This window comes from Rhinolophus hipposideros, assembly GCF_964194185.1.
Source record: "Rhinolophus hipposideros genome assembly, chromosome: 23".
Classification (NCBI taxonomy): Eukaryota; Metazoa; Chordata; class Mammalia; order Chiroptera; family Rhinolophidae; genus Rhinolophus; species Rhinolophus hipposideros.
The window spans coordinates 4039800-4061472 of NC_138069.1; the positions used below are offsets into that span (position 1 = coordinate 4039800).

General features: G+C 37.0%; 1 protein-coding gene across 9 annotated transcripts in view; it reads left to right on the plus strand.

The window, feature by feature from the left end:
• Positions 1 to 13438, plus strand: part of CNOT6 (CCR4-NOT transcription complex subunit 6) — a 54649-nt gene extending 41211 nt beyond the window's left edge. For 6 of the 9 annotated variants that reach the window (XM_081035856.1, XM_081035855.1, XM_081035857.1 and 3 more), the window contains 8 exons: positions 1239 to 1343; positions 1424 to 1492; positions 2487 to 2644; positions 3451 to 3605; positions 4202 to 4356; positions 5282 to 5512; positions 7212 to 7414; positions 9444 to 13438. In XM_081035856.1, coding sequence (XP_080891982.1) covers positions 1239 to 1343; positions 1424 to 1492; positions 2487 to 2644; positions 3451 to 3605; positions 4202 to 4356; positions 5282 to 5512; positions 7212 to 7414; positions 9444 to 9656 — 1289 coding nt within the window. In that variant the 3' untranslated portion in view covers positions 9657 to 13438. The remainder of the gene's footprint in view (positions 1 to 1238; positions 1344 to 1423; positions 1493 to 2486; positions 2645 to 3450; positions 3606 to 4201; positions 4357 to 5281; positions 5513 to 7211; positions 7415 to 9443) is intronic. The other 3 variants (XM_081035861.1, XM_081035862.1, XM_081035863.1) reach the window with 1 other exon arrangement.
• Positions 13439 to 21673: the final 8235 nt, after the last annotated feature.

A 21673-nucleotide genomic window follows, 5' to 3' on the forward strand; every position in this document is an offset into this window, starting at 1 on the left:
ATACCCATCTCATGGGATTGTGACTAAATAAAAATTTCAGGGCTTTGGTAGCTATCAATAACTGTACACATATGAGGGGATGATATTATTGTATCAACTTGTCTTCCTGCAAAGACATACTTTACACTTAGAAGAGCACATTTTTACCTTATAATTCCTAGAATCCTAAAATTAATAGATCTTAAAGGTTAGTGACGTAGCTCTTCTTCCCATCCATGTAATTCAGCTATTATGAAGGATACTCTACTACCTCACAGGGCAGGATATTTCATCTTCAATAGTTCTGATGTTTACCAGCCTCTTCTATTCTGAACTGGCTTTCCTCTTAGATGCTATCCCTTGGTCCTCGTTCTGCCATTTGAGTCTAGTCTTTCACAAGAGAATAGGAAAAAACCACGTATTTGTCTGGGCTGTGATCATTCTTCTATTCCATATCCTTTCCGTTTTTATATTTGTCATGGTTAAGATTGTTCATCATTTTCACCGCTGCCTTCACTCTGTAGAATTTCTCTCTTTTACAGTGGCGCTGTGGCTTCCAGAACAACGCATACCGCTTGTGTGGCATGGACCGGAGCTGTTTAGAACAGTTCACGGGACTGTTTTTTCTCGCATGTGCATCAGAAGTCCTTCTGAGAGCACGAGGCTCTTACAGACATGTGTAAATCGTTGCTTTAGCTTTCATTGTTGGCACCTATCAAACAGTTACTGAATTTACAGATGGTCACAGCTCTGGGGTTTTCTGCCTTCTGTAGTGACTTAATCTTAAACCAAGCCTGCCCCATCTTGTTACTTCATTCAGTAGAATTTATAAAAATCTAAGTGCTTGACTACACTTGTCGTTGGGAAGTTTTCTTGTTAGCTTTGTCGTATTCCTCAGTCTTGATTCTCTGGTGTATTGGATTGGCTGTTATGCTTCCTTTGTCTAGTCCTTCTTCCCACTCTTCTCCAGTTCAGTTTCACTCACTGGGGGTCATTACGAAAGTGTCGGTGAGCCAGGGCACTTATCTTCTGTGTTGACAGCAATCCACTAATCATCATTGTTGGATCCCTGTATAGAACATAGCATAAAGCATTTTTACTCTTCACTCAGAAACTGAAAAAAACACTTTCGTGAGTTTGGTATGTTACTAGTAACTACATTGTTATAGATGATCTGATAATTTTGACATATTTTTCAATTTGAAAATATTATAGTACTTGTCTTGGTTCCATTTTACCTATTTTAAAAATGTTTCCAGGAAATCCACTTACCCAGGATATATTGAACCTCTATCAGGAACCAGATGGAACAAGAAGGCTACTGAACTATTTGCTTGATAATTTGGCAGGTACTGCAAAAAGAAGTAAGTGGTCATTTGTTTAAACCATTGTTTAAGGAAGCCATGTAAAAACATTGCTTAATTTGTGTTCTATATTCAATTAGTTTCAACAGAACAGCCACCTCCAAGATCTTGGATTATGTTACAAGAACCAGACAGGACAAGGCCAACTGGTTGGTAGCCTTACTTTTTAACTCTTACTTTTACTTGCTCTTCCTAACCCTGCCTGTCCTGTTGGCGTGGTTTAGATTGTGGGCCGTGTCACAGTAGAATGCTTGTGCTTGAGTTGGTTTGGGAGCTACCGAGAAAGACCAACTGCTTGCTCACCTGGCCTGTGTGCTGTGCGATAGGAAGTACGCTGTAAAGCAGCGCTGCTCACCCAGGTGATTTTTATCCCCCAGGGGGCGTGTGGCAATATCTGGAGACATTTGTTGATTGTCATAGCTGGGGGAGTGCTGCTGGCATCTCAGGGCTAGAGATCGGTGATGCTGCTAAGCCCACGTAACAGAGACTCTACCCACCCACATCTCAGTGGTGCCACTGCTATAAAATATTGATGAAGTATTGATCAATTATGACGAATATACAAGTCTTTCTTACTGGAAGTTTCTAAACCCTAGTATATTCCAAGTGTATTTGATACTACAAAATTGTAAGACAGCTAAAACACTTACATGAGAGAGAAATTGAACTAATGACCTCTAATTTCCTTTTAACTTAAATTGTATGAAAATAGGGAACTTCTGTGATATGTGTAACAGGATTTGGTCTGTGATAGCCTTTCCTTTCATGTGAATCATTGCTCTGTAGAAGGAGACCTGTCAGTTTTCCACATTCGACATGAACAATTGGTGAAATGGTGGAAGGAGCACAGAAAGGAGGAACCCTGGTCTTAGAGGCGCAGGGCTCAAGATCGTAGCCTTTGAGCTTTGAACCTTTTGTGCGTACCTCTGTAGCAGGTAGCACATTGTTTCATAAGTTGCTCATGTATCTATCCTTCTTTTTTTGGCTTTATTTATATCCACTATGTCTGGCCTGTTGTAGCTTTTCAATGAATATGTATTGAATGAATAAAGTCAAACTTCACATTTAAGTGAAGACTATTGAAATTAATTGTGGTTTTTTCCCTGCCACGTGTGTGAATAAGTAAAGTTATCTTTCCTACAGCCTTGTTTTCTGTCATGTGCTATAATGTTCTTTGTGATAAGTATGCGACCCGGCAGTTGTACGGCTACTGTCCATCATGGGCACTAAACTGGGACTACAGGAAAAAGGCCATTATTCAAGAAATCTTGAGCTGCAATGCTGATATCATAAGTCTTCAGGTAAGTCACTGGGCAAGTGTTTGTTTAAATTGCGCAAATGCCTCAGTGTTGATGAAGCAAGGAGCAACCTGGGGATGCACCTCACTGACGCATTGGAAGTCCACCTTTAACAGTTCTTAAAATACTGGCTTTTCTGTTTTCGTGACCCCTGGGAGCATTCCCTTCCTACCTGCTGTGTTTTGCAGCACTGTGCTGCCTAATTAAGCAAATGGGTTAAACTGGGTTTTAAGCATTTGCTGTGAGCTGAATACTCACCTTTCCCTCCCTAATGCCCCTGCACACTGTTTTTCATTTGGGCGGCATGTTACTGAAATTGTGGCGTTGTCAAGGTATAATTTGGCTTTACCCGCTGTGGTAATAGAATAATTAGGGCATAGTGGAAAGAGCGTTGAACCTGGGTGCACAGTAACTGCGGATTCTCAGTCCATCTCTCATAACATACATGACCTTGGGCAAGCCACTTTCTCCCCCGCAGCCTGAAATTATCTGTGAAGTTCCTTCTCCCTCTATGATTCTTATTCCACGAGTTCTAAAATGTGAGGAAATACACATGCTGAGAGGTGTGTGTCATTTCAGCCTTTACTCCTAAACAACAAAGAATTGACCTTGTCACCTGGTATCTGTCAAATAACAACTAGGTGTTCTGATTGGTTTCAGATAAATGACACTAAAAAGATATAACATTCTTTATTTTGCAGATCAGCCTTTTGTGAAATGATTTTAAGCTTTCAAACTGTGTATATAAAGTTTATGCGTAGGACTGATTTTTGTCTTATGAAATAACTTGGCTGTTTACAATTTTTCAGGAGGTTGAAACAGAACAGTATTACAGTTTTTTTCTGGTAGAACTGAAAGAACGTGGCTATAATGGATTCTTTAGTCCTAAATCTAGAGCTAGGACAATGTCAGAGCAAGAAAGAAAGCATGTTGATGGCTGTGCAATATTCTTCAAGACAGAGAAGTAAGTTACCTTTTTTTTAAAAAAAGTAAATTATCTCTATTTGCAGGGTGGGGACCAGGGGTATGGAAATTAGTTGGCATATAAGAGAATGAGGTATTGTATTATTACTCAAGAAAATAATGCTTTTGATTTGGAGGTTTTGTTTTGACTCATCAGAAATAATTTTGCTTTGGGGACATGTTGAAAGGGCTGCTGCTATTTGTTGGGTGTTCCGTGGGATTTAACTCCAGTTAATTGAAATATCTTGTAATGGACGTTCTCTCCAGGATGGTAGAGGAATTCGTAAACCCATACTTTGGGAAAGAATTATTTAAAAATTACAAGATGGAATATTCCAATACAAAACCTGAGCAGAAGATGACTATATTATCTTCAGTTGTAAAAGTATTTCAAGATGTTATTTGTATCACTAACAGACTAAGAACAACTTTAAATGGGTTGGAAGCTTGGTGTTAAGTGTGGCGGATTTTCCATAGTGTGGTTTACATGCCATTAATGTCTGTTAAGGAAGTTTGGAAAAACTGCATTTCCCACAAAGCTAATATCCTTGTATTCCCAGTGTTATGTTTGTGTGTGTGTTTTTGTTTTCTTTTCAGGTTTACTTTGGTTCAGAAACACACTGTTGAATTTAATCAGCTAGCAATGGCAAACTCAGAAGGGTCTGAAGCTATGCTGAACAGAGTCATGACAAAAGATAACATTGGAGTTGCAGTACTGCTGGAACTTCGAAAGGAACTGATTGAAATGTCATGTGAGTGACCTTTTCATTTCCTGTGAAGTTGACCCCCCAAAATTTACTAGAAAACAGAAAATTCGTGTGTAATAATAGTCTTGTCTAACACCTGAAGAAACTCGGTGAGAATTTAAATCTTTTCTAAAATATCAAATCCCGTTTTCTCTGTCACAAAGCTTAAGATGAGAAAGCATTGCCTAGAAAAACATTTCAAAATCTGAAAGGCATAAAGCCAAAGAAGAAAACAGTTTTTTGCTCCTGAGAATGTTTCACATAAAAAAAAAGGTTGAAGTAAATATTAGTTCAAATAGCTGCTCAGAGAGAAGAACTCCATGATCTTCTGTAATTTCTTGGCAGCAGGGATATTCTGTAAGCTAACTTCTCTTCCTGACCTACTTGTACGGTAATGATTATTTTAGAGGTCTCGAATTTGGGAGAAATTCACTGCTTATTTCAAATTAAAAAATATTCAGAGTGACCATCATGCCAAGAAATTAAATTTCTGTCACTTGAGGAACAGTTAGAACTGGGGATATTTAACCTCATAATATGAAGGATAGGAAATATGAAAGATGGAACTTAGTGACTGTTAAATATATCTAAGGAAAAGAGTGTAGATTTAATATTGTGAGGCCCGACTTAGTACATCTGAGCTAAGAGCAGAACTTTCAAGGAGACAGAACTGTTTAAACACCAATCTGTCCCAAATAGAACAGGCTGTTTTGATGAAGTAATGAAGACCCTATGCTGGAAATACACAACCTGAGGTTTAGATGTCTGTTTCTCAGGTTTGTTGCAGGGTAGATTAAGTCATCAGGTGGGAGGTCGTTAGGGTCTTTTTGTTTTCCCAAGACTCTGAGATAATGACTTGCTTTCAGACTCTAAAAATCTGTGGGCTTATTGGGCAGGTTTTGTCTGTCTGTGTTCTTTTTATCTAATGTAGCTGGAAAGCCACATCTTGGAACAGAAAAACAACTTATTCTCGTGGCTAATGCTCATATGCATTGGGACCCTGAGTACTCTGATGTGAAGTTGGTTCAGACGATGATGTTTCTCTCAGAAGTGAAGAACATTATTGATAAAGCCTCGCGGAGCCTCCAGTCCAGTGTATTGGGAGAATGTGGAAATATTCCACTGGTGTTGTGTGCAGATCTTAATTCTTTGCCAGACTCTGGTAAGAAAAGAATGTTGTTAGTTTATGTAGAATGCTTTCTGACTTAAAATGTTTTTGGTGTTTGTTTGTTATGTTTGTCTCTTTTTAGTGAAAAAGCAGTTTATTAGAAGAAAAAGTACACTCCAAAGGGTTTGGAGCAGACCCTGAGCAAAAGCAAGGCTCAAAAAAGGCTAAAATGTTTTTATAATGTATTGTTTCTGATAATTCCAAATTTAGTGAACAAATTCAGTTTGTATAAAAAAATTTTGTGTGGAGTAGGGGGACCATTTTGAAACTGAAATGGTATGAAAACCTTAGGAAGAAAGGGCATTAATCATCTTCAATAAATACATAGGTGATAACTTGAAATAACTCATTAAGGGACATAAATATATTTCATTATCCCCAGGTTACGTATAGTGCAGACTCTGAAAGAGTTTTAAGACAGCTTCTTTGAGATTGCACCATGTGGTAATATAATCCAGTTTAAATTTGACCATATATTTGCAGGATCTCAAATTTTGGTGGGCTTGATTACATAATATATTCCTCAGGTGGAAATTGAAATCCTTCATTTACACAGACCATGCAAGTGATTTTAACAAAAAAGAAAAAGAATTTTAATATTTAATCACAAAGTAGACTGTAGAAAGCCTTATTCTTGAATACTTTTCCACTGATGGTATAGTGAATAAACCAGCTCTTGTAATGTTGAAACTAAGTACAGTAGTACCTCGGTTTTCGAATGTCTCCGTTGAGGAACACTGGGTTACGAACGCTATAAATTTTATGGATCTATCGTTATCATTAGATAGTACAATTTCATGCTAAATTTGCAGTTTTTAGGGTTGATTTTAAAGGCCTGGAACGGATTAATCCATTTTGCATTACTTTCTATGGGGAAACCGAGGTACCACTGTATTTTCTCTTCTTGAATTTCAGCTCCTTGTTTATACTATTCCATGTACACAATACTTTTCCTTGAACTTGCATGCATGCATGAGCACGTGCTCGCACACACTGTTGTGATGGTTAAATTCAGTAGCACATCAGCAAGTCACTGCCATCACAATGGAGGGAAGCCATTAATAAGATAGAAACTATGTTAAAATTTGTTTTCAGGGAAAATAAAGATATCTAAGATCCTAAGGTCTTTAGTCCATCTCATCAAGCTGTTTGGGGGTTACTGCTACTGAAGCAGTTGAGGATTATTCTCTGGCAATTTCTCTACATGCTTTCTGCCCTCTATTTAGCTACAAAGTATCTGAGGGACAAAGAGACTTGTCAAATCATACAGATCTTAACACCTATTTCCGTGTTGAACAACACAAGTGATCCAAGTGTTTTAATAGCAAACAAGGGAAAGTGTCCAACCTTGCTGACTAAATGAAAATTAAAATAAGTATTTGCAGAGTCCATCTCATGCGTAGGAAGCTGGGCAATTGTGTCCGGGCTGGTGAACTTCCTCTGTGACTAGGTGGTGGCATTCTCTGCCAGAGCTGCCAGTATTTAGAATGGGACGATGAGCCCTAATCTTGGTGTTTTATACCAAGTAAATCATTTAGCATGAGTAGAAACCTTCATACTAAGATGTTGATTGTGGTTAATTCTTTTCAAAAAGTGGCAACAGCTTGAATTTAAAAAAATAAAACTAGTTTAACAAATATATACCAGACTTGTATTATGCAACCATTAAAAAGTCCATTTATTTTCATTCTAGGTGTTGTAGAATATTTGAGCACTGGTGGAGTAGAAACAAATCATAAAGACTTTAAGGAACTGAGATACAATGAAAGTCTTACAAACTTCAGCTGTAATGGTAAAAATGGGACAACCAATGGAAGGATCACCCATGGTTTCAAGTTAAAGAGTGCCTACGAGAGCGGCCTGATGCCTTATACAAACTACACATTTGATTTCAAGGTGAGTGTGAAATTGAGAAACTTTTTAAAACTTCCATTTTTTAAAGAAAGAGTCTTGTTACTTTGTCATGTCTTTAAAATTTGCAAACTTATTCAGAATGGAATTAGGCATCTTGAATTAGTTGGCAGCAGTTTTCTTCTCTCTCCCTTCTGTAGAATCTATGTGAGTGGTGTTCCATCCCTACTTAGAGACACCTGTTAGAATCATTTTCAGGGTAAGAAATCTGATGAAATAATCATAGTAAACCCTGGGTTAACTGTTGCTTTTGGGAGGCCATTATGTTTCTTATAGGCTCATTCCTAAATACAGCAGGTCCTCAAATAAAGTTTCTTTTAACGTTGTTTCATTAGAATGTTGATGAGATGCCATAGGAATTTAACTCTTTATCAGGTAGCCTGTGATAAAACTGGTTTCATTAGACATTGTTTTGCTTAAAGTCGAAGAACCTATGGACATCGTTAAGTGAGGACTTACTGTATCTAATTTGGGCTGAGGTATTCCATCTTTCATGTAAATTTAACTGAAACTGTACTCGAGTACCAAAATGGGGTTTACTATTGACCATTTGTAAATTGCTAAAATGTGTTTGTGCACCTTCTTACGCAGTTAGCTTACAATGATCTTTTCCTTAGTGCGTCACCTCATTTTTCAATATCAGTGGTTGTTTAGGGCTTGTGTTCAGCTGTCCCTTTTGCATTTATGCTCTTAAATCCTGGTTTTCTTTTTCTAACCTGCTGGAAGAATAATCATTCAGGTTAGATTGTCCACTAGAGTGCAAATACTAGTGTTCACTGGTTCTTAATTTTAGAGGGGAGGGCTTTGTAGACTTTACAGAAACTGTTAGAACTATGACAATTTTTTATTTGACTTTGGGGGGTCCCCAGTGCTGTAGATAATGACTTAACCCTGGGAACAGATGAGTGTGTCAAGTTAAAGAGAGTCTGGAATAGACTGAGGAAGACTGACATGTAAGTAGAATAACCAGAGAGGAGGCAAACCAGGACAGTGTAGGAGCTTAACTGCCAAGGAAAGAAGGCCTTTCTGGAGAAGGAGGAGTGAGTGTCAGGAAGATGCTGGTGAGAGCTGTGTCGCTGAAGAGCTGAGCAGAGTCTAGAATGGGGAATGGAAGAGTAACTGAGCGAGGAGGTAGTAAGAGCCACCTTTGAGATTCTTCCTTCAAGCACATGGACTGAAGAAGAGGTGAGGGTGGTAACCAAAGATGGGAGAGATGAAGGGGTTTTTCTCTTGTTCCTGTTGCTGATACAGAAATGGGAAGAAGACACTTGAATGTGCTTAAATACTTTGGCCAAGAGCGTGTGAAGGATCATCTGAAGTTATAGGGAGGACAGAGCAAACCAAGAGATACGAGCTGTGCCTGGATGGGTGCTGCTGGGGGCCCTCCTGGAGCTCACGGTGTGGTAGGAGGTGGGGCTCGACCATATATGAAGGAGTGTGTCGTGGAGTGCGCATCAGCAAGAGAAGAAAAGCGGAGATGGGAGGAGGTATTAGTTGGTGATGGAGGCCTTAGGAAGGTGATTGAACTGGACATTTGAAGGTTGGGAAGGAGTTAATCAGATGACAAGTACAGGAATGTTCTGGGCAGGGGTCCGGCATGTGTGGAAGCCCTGGGGTAGGACAGAGACTGGCACATAGAAACAGTGCACCCCAGTTCATCCACCTCCAAAGGGCTAGTATGCCGAGGGGGTGGTGAGCAAGGGAAAGTGGCAGAGACGGAGGGAGGGAAGAGAAGCAGAGGCCATATCACAAAGGATCCTGTAGGTCGCATTAAAAAGCCTCCAAAGATCCAGACAGGAAGAATGAATGGTTACTACCACCCCTAAAGTTTTCTCATTTTGCGAGATTGGACATTTGGGGGACCATTTGGTTTACATAGTCCTGCCTCTTCCGACACGCTATTAAGTACCTTTCTTTACCAAACCTGACTGCAAGGGTATGTCTTGAAAGCTGCCAGTATTTTAATGTTATCTTATGTGGGGTCTTATCTCCCCCCCCCCCTTTTGTTCTTCAGGGTATAATTGACTACATCTTCTACTCTAAGCCACAGTTGAACACGTTAGGCATCCTGGGCCCTCTGGACCACCACTGGCTAGTGGAGAACAACATCAGCGGCTGCCCGCACCCTCTCATCCCCTCCGACCACTTCTCACTTTTTGCACAACTGGAGCTCCTCCTGCCTTTCCTGCCCCAGGTCAACGGCATTCACCTTCCTGGCAGGAGGTAGTCAAGTACCTTCAGAGGACGACCTCAATTTCACTTGTAAACTCATTTTAAAAATCTGCAGATAGGGGAGTGAGGTATGGCCACTAGGGGTTTTTTTCCTTAATGATGATTTTTCAGTCTGATTATTTGATAAGGATATGGTATGAAAGCCAGGTGCTAGCAACAGACAAATTCTGAGCCCAATATGCTTTATATACTATTAGACAGGGATCGGTGTGTTTGCACCTATCTTTATTTGTTACAAGTAATTTTCCTGTTTCTTCTATCCAGTATATTTTCATGCCTTGAAATAGGAAAATGAACAGCATATTCTCTTTGCACAGAAATCTGTAGCACTACTTTTTTGAGGCCAGTAATAACATCCAGAGACCATTCTTCCATACTTCCTCCTTTTTCAGACGTGTTTGTAAAATAGAATTTGAATTTAGCCTTTATGATTGTATAGATCCACAGAACACCTGATTTATGAAATTTTGTACTAAAATAAAATCAGATTTGGAAATGATTGTATTGTAAAGTAAGGCTAAGTTTTTTTTACCTGTTCCATGTGGTAGAAAGGCCAAGCTTGTAAAAGAAGTTGCAACAGACTTTCTCTGCTGATGGTTTGCACTGTTCGGGGTTTTGTTGGCCCTTTTGTACTACTTTATTTTTAAATTGAGAACATTGCTTTTTAAATCTGTTTAAAGCTTAGGACATGTTTTTGGACCAGAAGCAACTTATCCATGAATTCCTGGGTTTTCACGAAAACTATCTACCTACCGGGACAGATGAGCTGAGCAGTGAATGATCTGTAGGCATTTATGGAGTGAATGTAATGGTTGATATATGTACATTCTGATATTTTTAAATCTTTAACTTTTTTAAGTTAAAAAATGACAGCTGCTTAGGTACAGCTTTTTAACTCCTTTTTGAGACACCTCCTGTCCAATCTCCACTGTGCCTGCCTGAAGTCGTTCTCACCAAGCACTGCCTGTGCATGCAGAGAAAATCTGTGAGTCCTCTTTTATGGTTTTGAAATACTGTCTAACATTTGTGAGAATATTACGAAGACGCTTTTGGAAAAAGCTGTGGCTTTTTTCCATTGTGAAGCATGGGCTATCACCTTTAGGAATTGTTGGGAGGGTGGCCCCTAGGTCTTTGCTCACCAGACCCAAGCACTGCCTCTCGGTATCACTGCACAGTGCTGTCACCCAGAATACTACTATCATGTGAACGCTTTCTGTTTTCCAGGTATTCCTTAGTCTCCATGTCTCTTTTAAAATCATTCCTTTGAAAAAAAATTTTCCATGTATGAAGCAGTATAAATGAGATGTATTTTCAAAACAGGTCCCTAAGACATTCTTCAGATCATTTTTAAAGTGACTAAGTCATTTTAATGTGTTGACCAAGATAAAAGTTATATTGTACCCTGTGTATTTTGCCCATAGTGCCATTAGTAGAGTAGAAATTAAAGCCAGTGTTAACTTTGCAAAGTTAATTCATATATATTCTGGTCTCATTCATTCATTCATTCTTATCTCAAAAATCAAATGAATTCAGAGAGAGCTTGGTCTGACTGCTTTTGTTTCGACTGCAGGCAGGGGAGCAGAACCCCATGTGAGCATTAAGACAATTGCTGTTGGGTGTTAATTAACAATTTTTATACAGAGAATGAGTCATTTTGGATGATGACTTAAAATTTTATGACAAATGTTTAGCACTTATATGTGCTTATTCTGTTTTTAAGAGAGAATAAAATTTACATACTGTTTAAATAAATGATTTTTTTTTCTTTTTTTAAAAATATTCTCGAAAGATTTTGATCTTGACTCTTTTGTCTGGGACCTGGTTTCTCCTTAGAGGTTTTTTTTTTTTTTTAAAGATTTTAGTGTGATGGATTTTTATTTTTTGCTTTTTGTTTAAATTGTGCTGACACCAAACACGTCCAGTTTATAATCAGTACATTGGAAAGCTGGCAGCATTGATGTAGAACCAATGCATAACTTTTTATGGGGTTTTTGTTTTACTTTATTTTATTTTTTTGTAAAGTGTGAATAAAAGGTGTGTTTACTCATTTTTCCTAAACACTGTGTTGGTGATGTGCATCATGACAATTTCCAGTGAGAGCAAGCTGGAGCTGGTTGGACTGTTGAGACAAGGGGACTGCTCTTCCTCTGATCTGCATTATGTGCTAATAACAGGTCCAGGGAGCTTCGTGGAGGGGGGGGAAACAGCACTTACTCGTTTGTATTTGTTAGTGGCCGATGTATTCTTCTCATAGATGCTGGAACTAGAGTGCACTTGTTAGATGCTAAAGGTTTGAGCTTTACAGAAAATGTTTTCATCTATAGTTGTTACTGTCTGTAAGATCTTTGAACTGGGGGACAGGATATGTTATGTCTTGAAAATATTTGTTTTTGCCTCTTCTCGGAATACTGTCTTCTGTGGGTCAGTTTGAAAAGCTTCTCCACCTTACTGAGATATAGTGATAAATTGAACCCAGAGTACAGCTTGACAACTAAAACCTTCAAAAGAGAAAGAAATCATTTGGATCTACAGGGAATAAATGGTCACACCAAAATAGACAGTGATACTTTTGGTAAGCAAGATTTGGGTTTTAAATATTTCTGTGTCCTGAATAATTTCCAATAATCCATACATGCAATAAAAACTAGTATGTTTTCACATAGGTTTTTTTTCAAAAATTTGTAATAAGTACATTTAATGTGGTGTTGCCATAATGTAATTTCAGTGTTCTTGCTGGGTAAATCCATCTTACAAATATTTTACAGAAAATTTGGTGTATGTTTTCTATTTTAATGATCAAAAATTTGGAGGCACTCAATTCCTTGTTGTAAATCTCTTGAAGTACAGTTTACCCGTACTAGTGGTAATTATTTATACTTTAAGAATTTAAATTATGTTCATCAAAATTAATTTATGGCATAATTTAAAGTTGTAGATATAAAACATTGATCGCAACTTGAATCGTCCTAGAAGATAGGCAGGGAACACCTCCAAGGAATGCGTTATTTTTACCTGCTTTGGTGACAGCCAGAAAAACTTATTTGGAGTTAGCACTTTGAAAGCTAAGGATATTGTTAAACTGAGTGGAATGCACTTCTAAATGTTGACATTGAAATTTCACAGCCCTTCTACATTCAGGTTTCCAATAATGAATTCCAGTTTTAGTATTCCATTTTTTACTGTTTAAACTCATGGGATTTGTCGCTATCGTGACTTTTAAGGTTTTGGGGTCATGTCGTTTTAGGGCAAAGCCAACCTAGGCAGTACAATTCCAGCCGTTCTTTTGATGAACCAATCAGAATACCCGGTACAAATGCTGCAGATAATTCAAAGACATCCTTAGCAAGTGTTTCTCCCCCCGTTCCAAAACAGTATTTCAAGATGTTCACTTTGTTCTTTTTGGTTCCGTCAATTTTAATAACCGGTATGTTGAAGTTGTATCTAAAATAGATCATTTTATTTTTCTTCACAGTACATTATGTTGTGTAATGCACTGGACTAACTTGTTTGCCATTCATGTAACAAAACCCAGCGCATGATCTGCACTAAGCTCAGAGAATGTCGCATTTGCCTAGGCAGCTCTTTGATAAGGGTTAACGGGAAACTGAACATGTACCTATGGACTGGAGGTGACAAGGGCTTTTACTGTTCTTTTCAGTGGAACCTTCTCGGTCAAATTGTAACTAGGTAGTATTATATTTATATACAGGGTCTCTTTTCTTTACCGATGTATTTTCCTACTCATAGCCAACCAATAAATTCAATATCTGTTTCAAATATTTTAAAAGTGTAATTTGTATAGCTGTAGTACTGAGGCTTGAGAAAAAGAAGTGTTGTTCAGCGGACCACATATGTAAAATCCTGCGTCGTCCAGGCCTGACTCACCCTTTGAACAGGGGCGGGGGGCAGTGATGGGACAGGGCGTGCTGTTGTAGAGATGGTGTAAACGTAGGCTTTCCTTGGCGGCTGTGCTGTTCTCTGTAACACTCGTACCTTTGCCAAAGTTCAGTTTTATATTTAGGCAACTGAAGGTCCTTTCGCCTTCAGGATCTCTGTTGTTACCACAGACCTCATGATGAGCTCGTGTGTCTTCCATCTTGGAGGAGGCTGACATGTTTTAAATAAATGCTTTTAAATACAGTAGCAAACATTGTGTTGGTGGGGTTATACTAACTCATTAAACGTTTTACTTGTTACATGTATATTTTATTACATATAATAAACACACACATACATACTTTACAAATGCGTGACTTCCCAGCTCTCCTTCCCATTTGCTTTTTAGGAACTACTTCTATAATAAATGTAAAATTTTATGTAGATGCCGGAAAAATCATTTAAAATCAGAAAACAATTTAGATAAAACGAATGTTTGCTGAGATGTTTTTAAAGAAGGCATGTTCTACCTATACCTTAATTTGTAATTTTATCTCTCTCTGTAACAGAGAAGTCTTGTTCTTATTGTCAAAAAATACATGTAAAAAAGTTAATGAAGTTGCCCGTATTACTGTACAAATTCTCATTAATGTTCTTTAGAGGAACAGGTACCTAAGGAAACATGAACTGGAATATATTTGGAATAGTTTTTAGATTTCAGGTAACAATGTTATATATACTGAGAATTCCCCTTTTGGCTTTGGAGTATTATTTAGGCATTCAAGTTTAAGTTGATTTTAAAACTAAGCTTTTGCAAATACTGTAAAGATAATTTTAGTATAAGATTATATATTAGAAGACTCTGAGAGAAGATAGTTTTTACTAGAATTTTACAAGAATTTGAGAAATATTTCTGCGTTAATTTCCTCCCAATAATAAAATACAAAATGTTCTAAGTAGGTTTGTTCTTCAAATGAGTCTAACCAACTAGTCTAAAGCTAGGAATTGGGAGACTGCTGGATTGCAGGCCTGAAGACTGGTTTCCACAGTTTCCTTATCAACATTAACATTTTAAATTCGAATCAATGAGATGTTAGTTTTCTCATTTTCTTTGAACTGCAAACTTCAAATCCCTCTCATCTACTCAAAAGCATATTAATTATTTGGGGCCTGTCATGGGAAACTGCTCACTACACCAGTTTGACCTTAATGCCAGAACCTTCCAGCCTTCCTAGCACAGTGAGTCTGACTGAGCCTTGCTCCTGGAGATCCCACCAGCCTGGCCGCCTCGCCAGGTAGCGACTTCTCACTGCCAGCCCTGCAGCCCTGCTGAGTTCAGCATCTCTCCTTCATGGCACTCCTGCTAGTGCCGGTCTTTTCCCAGCTTGATGAAATTCTTAAACCCAGTCCCAGAGAAACATTGAAAAGGGGACCATGGTGTCCCCATCGTCCAGGTAGGAGAAATCTGCAAAATGCAGGACTTGCTTTCCTTTGAATATTCACAGGATGCAGGTGGCCGACTGCCAGGCGGTGGTGCAGGAATGGGGTGTGGACGCTGCATCCTGAGCGTCAGTGGGGAGTCAGGACGTGTGCATGCCGGAGGACTTCCAGCCCGGAGAGCACTGGAGTGGCTGGAACCCCAACGGTGATGCCTTCTGAACCTTGAACCATATGCTCAAGTTGGAACTCCATCCGGTAGGTGGCGGTAAAGAGCCACATGGGTTTAAATGGGAGCAGCATTACCAGGTTAGTGCTAGCAACACTGGAGGATGGATTAAAAGCGTAAGACTAGTTAGCTGGGTACTGGCGTGGTCCAGTTGACAGATGATAAGCTGAGGACAGCTTGCAGGGCAGTAAAAATAGAAAGGAAGGGGAATTTGAAGTTTTTTGGAAATCAAATCATTAAGAACCTTGATTCCTACCTCACTCACTTGTGGGACAAGAGACAGGTAAGTGTCTTTTGTTCAATCACTCGTTTCCTGACTCGATGTCTCATGTCTTTACCAGCAAGACCCTAATTTTTCTTCTACTGACCTGACAAGAACATTTGGTCAAAGAATTTTGTTTCTCAAGTGCATTTTAACTTCATTTCCCATTATTTTTCATTCATATTTCAGTTTGGAAAGGAGATCCAGTATGCCCCTACTAAATAGTTGAATAAATCCAGAAAATAATAAAAGATAGCATTTGATGCTAACTTAATTCTTTCAGCTTATTTCCTTTGGACTTGTTCATATTCTTGAAAATGGTTTAAGTGTAAACAGGCTGCCCATCGGGGGTTACTAGGTAAAACTAAGCATTAGAAGGTACTTTAATAGAGCAACACACTACAAATGGAAAAGATCCAAGAATTCTAAATCCAGTTAAGTTTTCCCTCACGCAAAGGATTAGACGGTTCAATATGGTAGCCTTTAGCCACATGTGGATTTTGAATACTTAAAATATGATTAGTGTGACTGGAACTGTTTTTCTGTTAAACGAAACATTATTTTGATGGGACCATATTTCCCTTGATCTGTCACATTGTATAAGATACGGAACCAGTGTATTGCTGGTTGTTTATATTGTTTATATTGGAACTTGTTTATATTGCACATAAATGTCACCAGTTGATGTCAAAGAATTAATTCCATTCTAATAATGTTTTACTAACCAAAGTAACATAATGTGTCACGTTGAATATTTTATGCAAACAGCATGAGTGAACTGTACTTCTGTAAGTCATAATTAGTAATTAAATTGAGATAACATTTTAATATATTTCAATTTTTCTAGTTTAAAAAATAAGTATGGGCAAATTACTAAATTTAAAATCAGTTCTGATACAGAACTGAGCTAGTACCACAACTGGAAAAGCCTGGAAGGCATATTATGAATTTCATGATGAATGATAATTGCAATTTGCTGCATCAGAGCGAAAGGAAAAATGTGGGGGGGAAACATAGTAAAGTGAACAATGTTAAGATACATTTTCTTCAAATGCATACTGAATTTAATGTTTCCTGTCAGTAATTTTAAAAGAATTGATGAACTTAATCACCTGACATGTCCAACAAAGTTTTTAAACAGTTTATAAGAGGATAAGAGCTTGTATATTTTTAGCCAGCTATAAAAGAGCTTGTATTCCTGAATAGAAAAACAAAATTTTAATGACAATATGGTTTTTTAAAAATATGGGGAAATTTTGTTAGAAAATTATGAGGAAAAGAAAATGTTTTACAAAAATGAAATTTCTTTAATTGAGCTAACAGTTAACCTATAGAAAACAAGACCTAGTATTGAAGATCAATTGATTCAGAATTTGAAAAATTGGAAGTACTTGTTAGCTTTAGATGAGTTGTGCGATATAAAAGACGCTGCCCAGTTAGTACTTTGTGTACACTTTGTCTTAAAGGACTAACACATTTACAAAGAAATGTGAATTCTCACCCTAAAATAAACAGGTATTTTTGCATCTTTCACACTTGCCAAAGAATTTCTGTTGGATATGGGGGGTGGGCAGGGGAAGAGTTTCTATCACTACAAATAGTGCTCCAGCTGTGTTAGGTCAAATACTGGGGTTTACTGGAATTTTTAAAGGTGCCTGTGTTCCCCTTATGTTGTTTTACCTTATGATGCTTATTGAAAATAGTTGAACTCATTTCTCTGAAACAGACTGAAAAGTGTCACAGTTGTTAAAATTATTCAGTATATATAGATTCAAATCAAGGAACCATCACCAGTTTACGTAAACTGCTCAGAGAAATAGAAATAGAAGACAATTTAATGATAATTGTCTTTTTTACTAATGCTCATTGGTTGAATTATGAAGGAATTTTTAACAATGCCTTACTGTTCTATTAGTTCTGTTGGTGTACGAAATGCCTAACCTGTAGAGAATTTTTATGAGTTTATTTGAGCCAAACTGACAATTGCTGGGAAGCAAAATCTCTGTGGATTGAGAAAATGCTCCAGAGAATGGTAGTTTGACAGCCTATTTTATACGATAGAATCAAAGGAGGAGATGTTAGGGGGGCTTACATGAAATCCATTGATGGAAGATTAAGGTCTTAGATGCAAAAAGAAAATAGATAGGCTCACATTCAAGCTGCAGGCCTGAATGTGACTACCTGCCATGACTCACTTTTAGTTAGGGATTTTTATGTTTAAACCATCCTGTGTGATTAATTTCAGTCTGAGTTTGTAAGGCCGTACTGGCCTGAGCTTGTCAAGTTTAGCATGTGGCTCCTTTTTTCTCCACAATTCCAATTTAAGATCTTGCAACAAAAGGAATGATTGCCAAATCTTCTGTAATCAAAAGTAAAATTTGTCAGTGTGATACACATTTTCTCATTGATCACACTGCATATGAATGAGCTAAAATTGAATTTATGTTGAAACTTCATAAAACAAATCACGAATACTGATTTTTGCCCATTTTCAACATTTACAAATTTTAATAGCATTTTGTAAATTGCTGCAAAAACTACAAGAAAAATTTGAACACTTGATAAGATTAGAGTTGCTTTTCAAATTATGCAAATACCGTACCTCTTTGAATTTGATGTTAATCTAAAGTTGACACAGAAATTAGTACTTGGATAAAAAAGTTCTTAACCTGGAGATAATTTGATAAGTTTTTACTATAAATTTACATAGATTCATCTAAAAAAAATTTTCTTGATGTGGATCCAAAAAATTTTTTAATGATTTTTGAGGATTTGATTTAGGTATATTTGGAACAATTTGGATACATAAATCTACTTTTTCAATTCTATTTTATGAAATTGAGTGTAAAATCATTAAAATGTTAGTAGAAAATATGAATGCAAAAAAAGTAGTAAAGGAAGAATAGAGGAACAAAAAAGACAACATTGAAAAAAATGACAGTCAAATCTAATAACATTAAATGTGAATGGATTAACAATCCAATAAAAGACAGACGACTGGATAAAAAGCAGTCCAACTATACGCTGTCCATGGGAGACGCACTGTAGATTCAAAGATACAAATAGGTTGAAAGTCCAAGGATGGAAAAACGTTTCAAGCAAACTTATAAAGTTTGACTATACTAAGAGACAAAATAAACTTGAAAACAAAACTGTTACTAGAAATAGAGGGTCATTTCGTAACGATGATCAACACTAGACAATGATAAGCAACTCCAAACTAGAAACTGACAGAATGGAAGGAAATAGACAATTCAACAGCAATAATTGGACACTTCAATATCCCACTGTCAGTGGATAAAACAACTAGGCAAAAAGGAAGTAGATTTGAACAACACTAAGCCAACTAGACCTAACAGACATGTATGGAAAACACTACCTTAATAACAGCAGAATACGCATTCTTCTCAAGTGCATATATGGACATGCTCCAGTAGATTATGGGCTATGCCATAAAACAAGCTTCGATAAGTTTAAAAGAATTGAAATTGTGCAAAACATATTTTCCAATTATAAGGAAGTGAAAATAGAAGGAAAGTTGGAAATATGTGGAAATTATGCACTCCTAAATAACCAATGAGTCAAAGAAAAATATCACAAGAGAAATTAGAAAAACTTGGAAGTAAATGAAGACACAACATACCAACACTTAGGAGATGCAATGAAAGCAGTGCTTAAAAAGATGTTTATAGCTATAAATACCTGCTTTAAAAAGATCTCAAATCAATAACTGAACCTTCCACTTTAAGACACTGGAAAACAAAGAGCAAGGTAAACCCAAGCTGAAGGGAAACAGTAAGGATCAGAGCATAAAGTAATGCAATAGAAAATAGAAAGATAATAGAAAAATAATAGAAAAATCAACAAAACCATATCTTTGGAAAGATCAGCAAAATAGATGAGCCTTTCACTATACGGAACAAAGAAAATAGAACAGATTACTAAAAGAGGAATGAAAAGGGGCATTGCTACCAACCTTACAAAATAAAAAGGATTATTATGAAATTCTATGGACAATTGTATACTAATGAATTAGATTACATAAATGAAGCAGACAAATTCCTGGAAAGACACAAATTGCCAAAACTGACTCTTCTTGAAAATTGAAAACCTGAATAAATTTATGAGTTGCATTCGGAATGAAAAAAACTACGGTAGTACCTTGGTTTTCGAACGTCTCCGTTGACTAACATTTCGATCTACAAACACCGTAAATTTTGTGGATCTATGGTATTATTAGATAGTAAAATTCATGCTAAAGTGCTGTTTTAGAGGTTGATTTTAAAGGTCTGGAATGGATTAATCCATTTTGGGTTACTTTCTATGGGGGAACCACACCTTGGTTTTCGATCGTTTCAGAACTCTTGTCTTCCGGAATGTATTACGTTCGAAAACCCAGGTACCACTGTATGTGGAAAGAAAAGCCCAGGCCCAGATGGATTCACTAGTGAGTTCTATCAAATACTTAAGAAGAATAAATATGAATTCTTCACAAACTCTTCCAAAAATTAGAAGAGGGAACACTTCTTAACTCTATGAGGCCAATATTACCCTGATATCTAAACCAGACAAAGATATCACAAGGAGAGAAAACTACACACAAATATGGTCTGTGAATGTAGATGCAAAAATCCTTGATAAAATACTAGCAAAACTGAATCCAGCAATATGTAAAAAGAGATTATCCACCATGACAAGTGGAATGTAAGATTGGCTTAGTACCCCACTTAATGTCACATACTATGGCAATAGGATAAAGGACAAAGTGACAGGATCATCTCATTAGACACAGGAGAGGCCTTTGACAAAATCCTACAATCCTTCATTTAAAAATAAAAACACCAAACTAGGAATGAAGGAGAACTTCAACCTGATAAAGGGCATTTACCAAGAACCCGCAGCTGATATGCTACTTAATGGTGAAAACCTGGAGGCTTTTTCCCAAGATCAGAAAACAGACAAGATGTCCACTCTTGCCACTTCTATTCAACATTGTACTGGAAGTTCTAGTCAGGGAAATTAAGCAAGAAAATGAAATAAAAGGTATCCAGATCGGAAAGAAATAAAGTAAAACCATTTGCAGATGACATGTTCTTGATAGAAAATTGTAACTAATCCACACACCAAAACACCCTGTTAGCACTAATGAGTTCAGCAAGGTTTGAGGATACAAGATCAATACACAAAAATCAGATGTATTTCTGTTCACTAGTAATGAACAAACCAAAAACAAAATTAAGAAAACAATTTTATTTACAATAACATTAAACAGAATAAAATACTTAGGACTAAATTTAATGAAAGAAATACAAGACTTGTACACTGAAAGTTATAAAACATTGAAAGAAGAGGTAAATAAATGAAGACATTTCATGTTCCTGGATTGAAACCCTTAATGCTTCTAAGAAGGTGATGATACTCCCCAAATTGATCTACAGATTGAATGCGATCGGTATCGGAATTCCAGCTGGCTTTTTGTTTGTTGAAGAAATTGACAAGCTGATCTTAAAATTCATATGGAACCCCAAATAATCTTGAAAAAAACAAAGTTGGAGGACTCACACTTCCTGGTTTCAAAACTTACAAAGGTACAGCATTATAAGACTGTGATAGTGGCATAAGGATGGCAGATCAATGAAATTGAAATTAGCGCCCAGAAATAAACCCTTACATTTACGGTCATTTGATTTGTGATGAAGGTGCCAAGACATCTCAATAGCAGAAAGAATACTGTCTTCAACAAATGGTGCTGGGACAACTGAATGTCCACAAGCAAAAGAATGAAGTTGGATCCCTACCTCTCACCATGTATAAATATTAAAATTAATCAAAAATCTAAATGTCAAGAGCTAAAACTGTTTTTTAAAATCCTTAGAAAAATACATAGATATAAATCTTCATGACCTTGCTTTAGACAATAGTTTCTTAATAAGACATCTTAAAGCACAAAGAAAAAAGGAGATTAATTAGACTTTATCAAAATTAAAGACCTGTGTTTCAAAGGAAAAGTAAAACGACCCATAGAATGGGAGAAAATATTAGATTTCCAAATCATGTATCTGATGAGTCTAGTCTCCAGAATATATAAAGAACTCTTAACCACCCAACAATGAAAAGACAAAATAACCCAGTTTAAAAAAATGGGTTAAATATTCAAATAGGGGAGGGGGGAGCAGGGCTCTAGAAGAGGGTAAACGGGATCTAATAT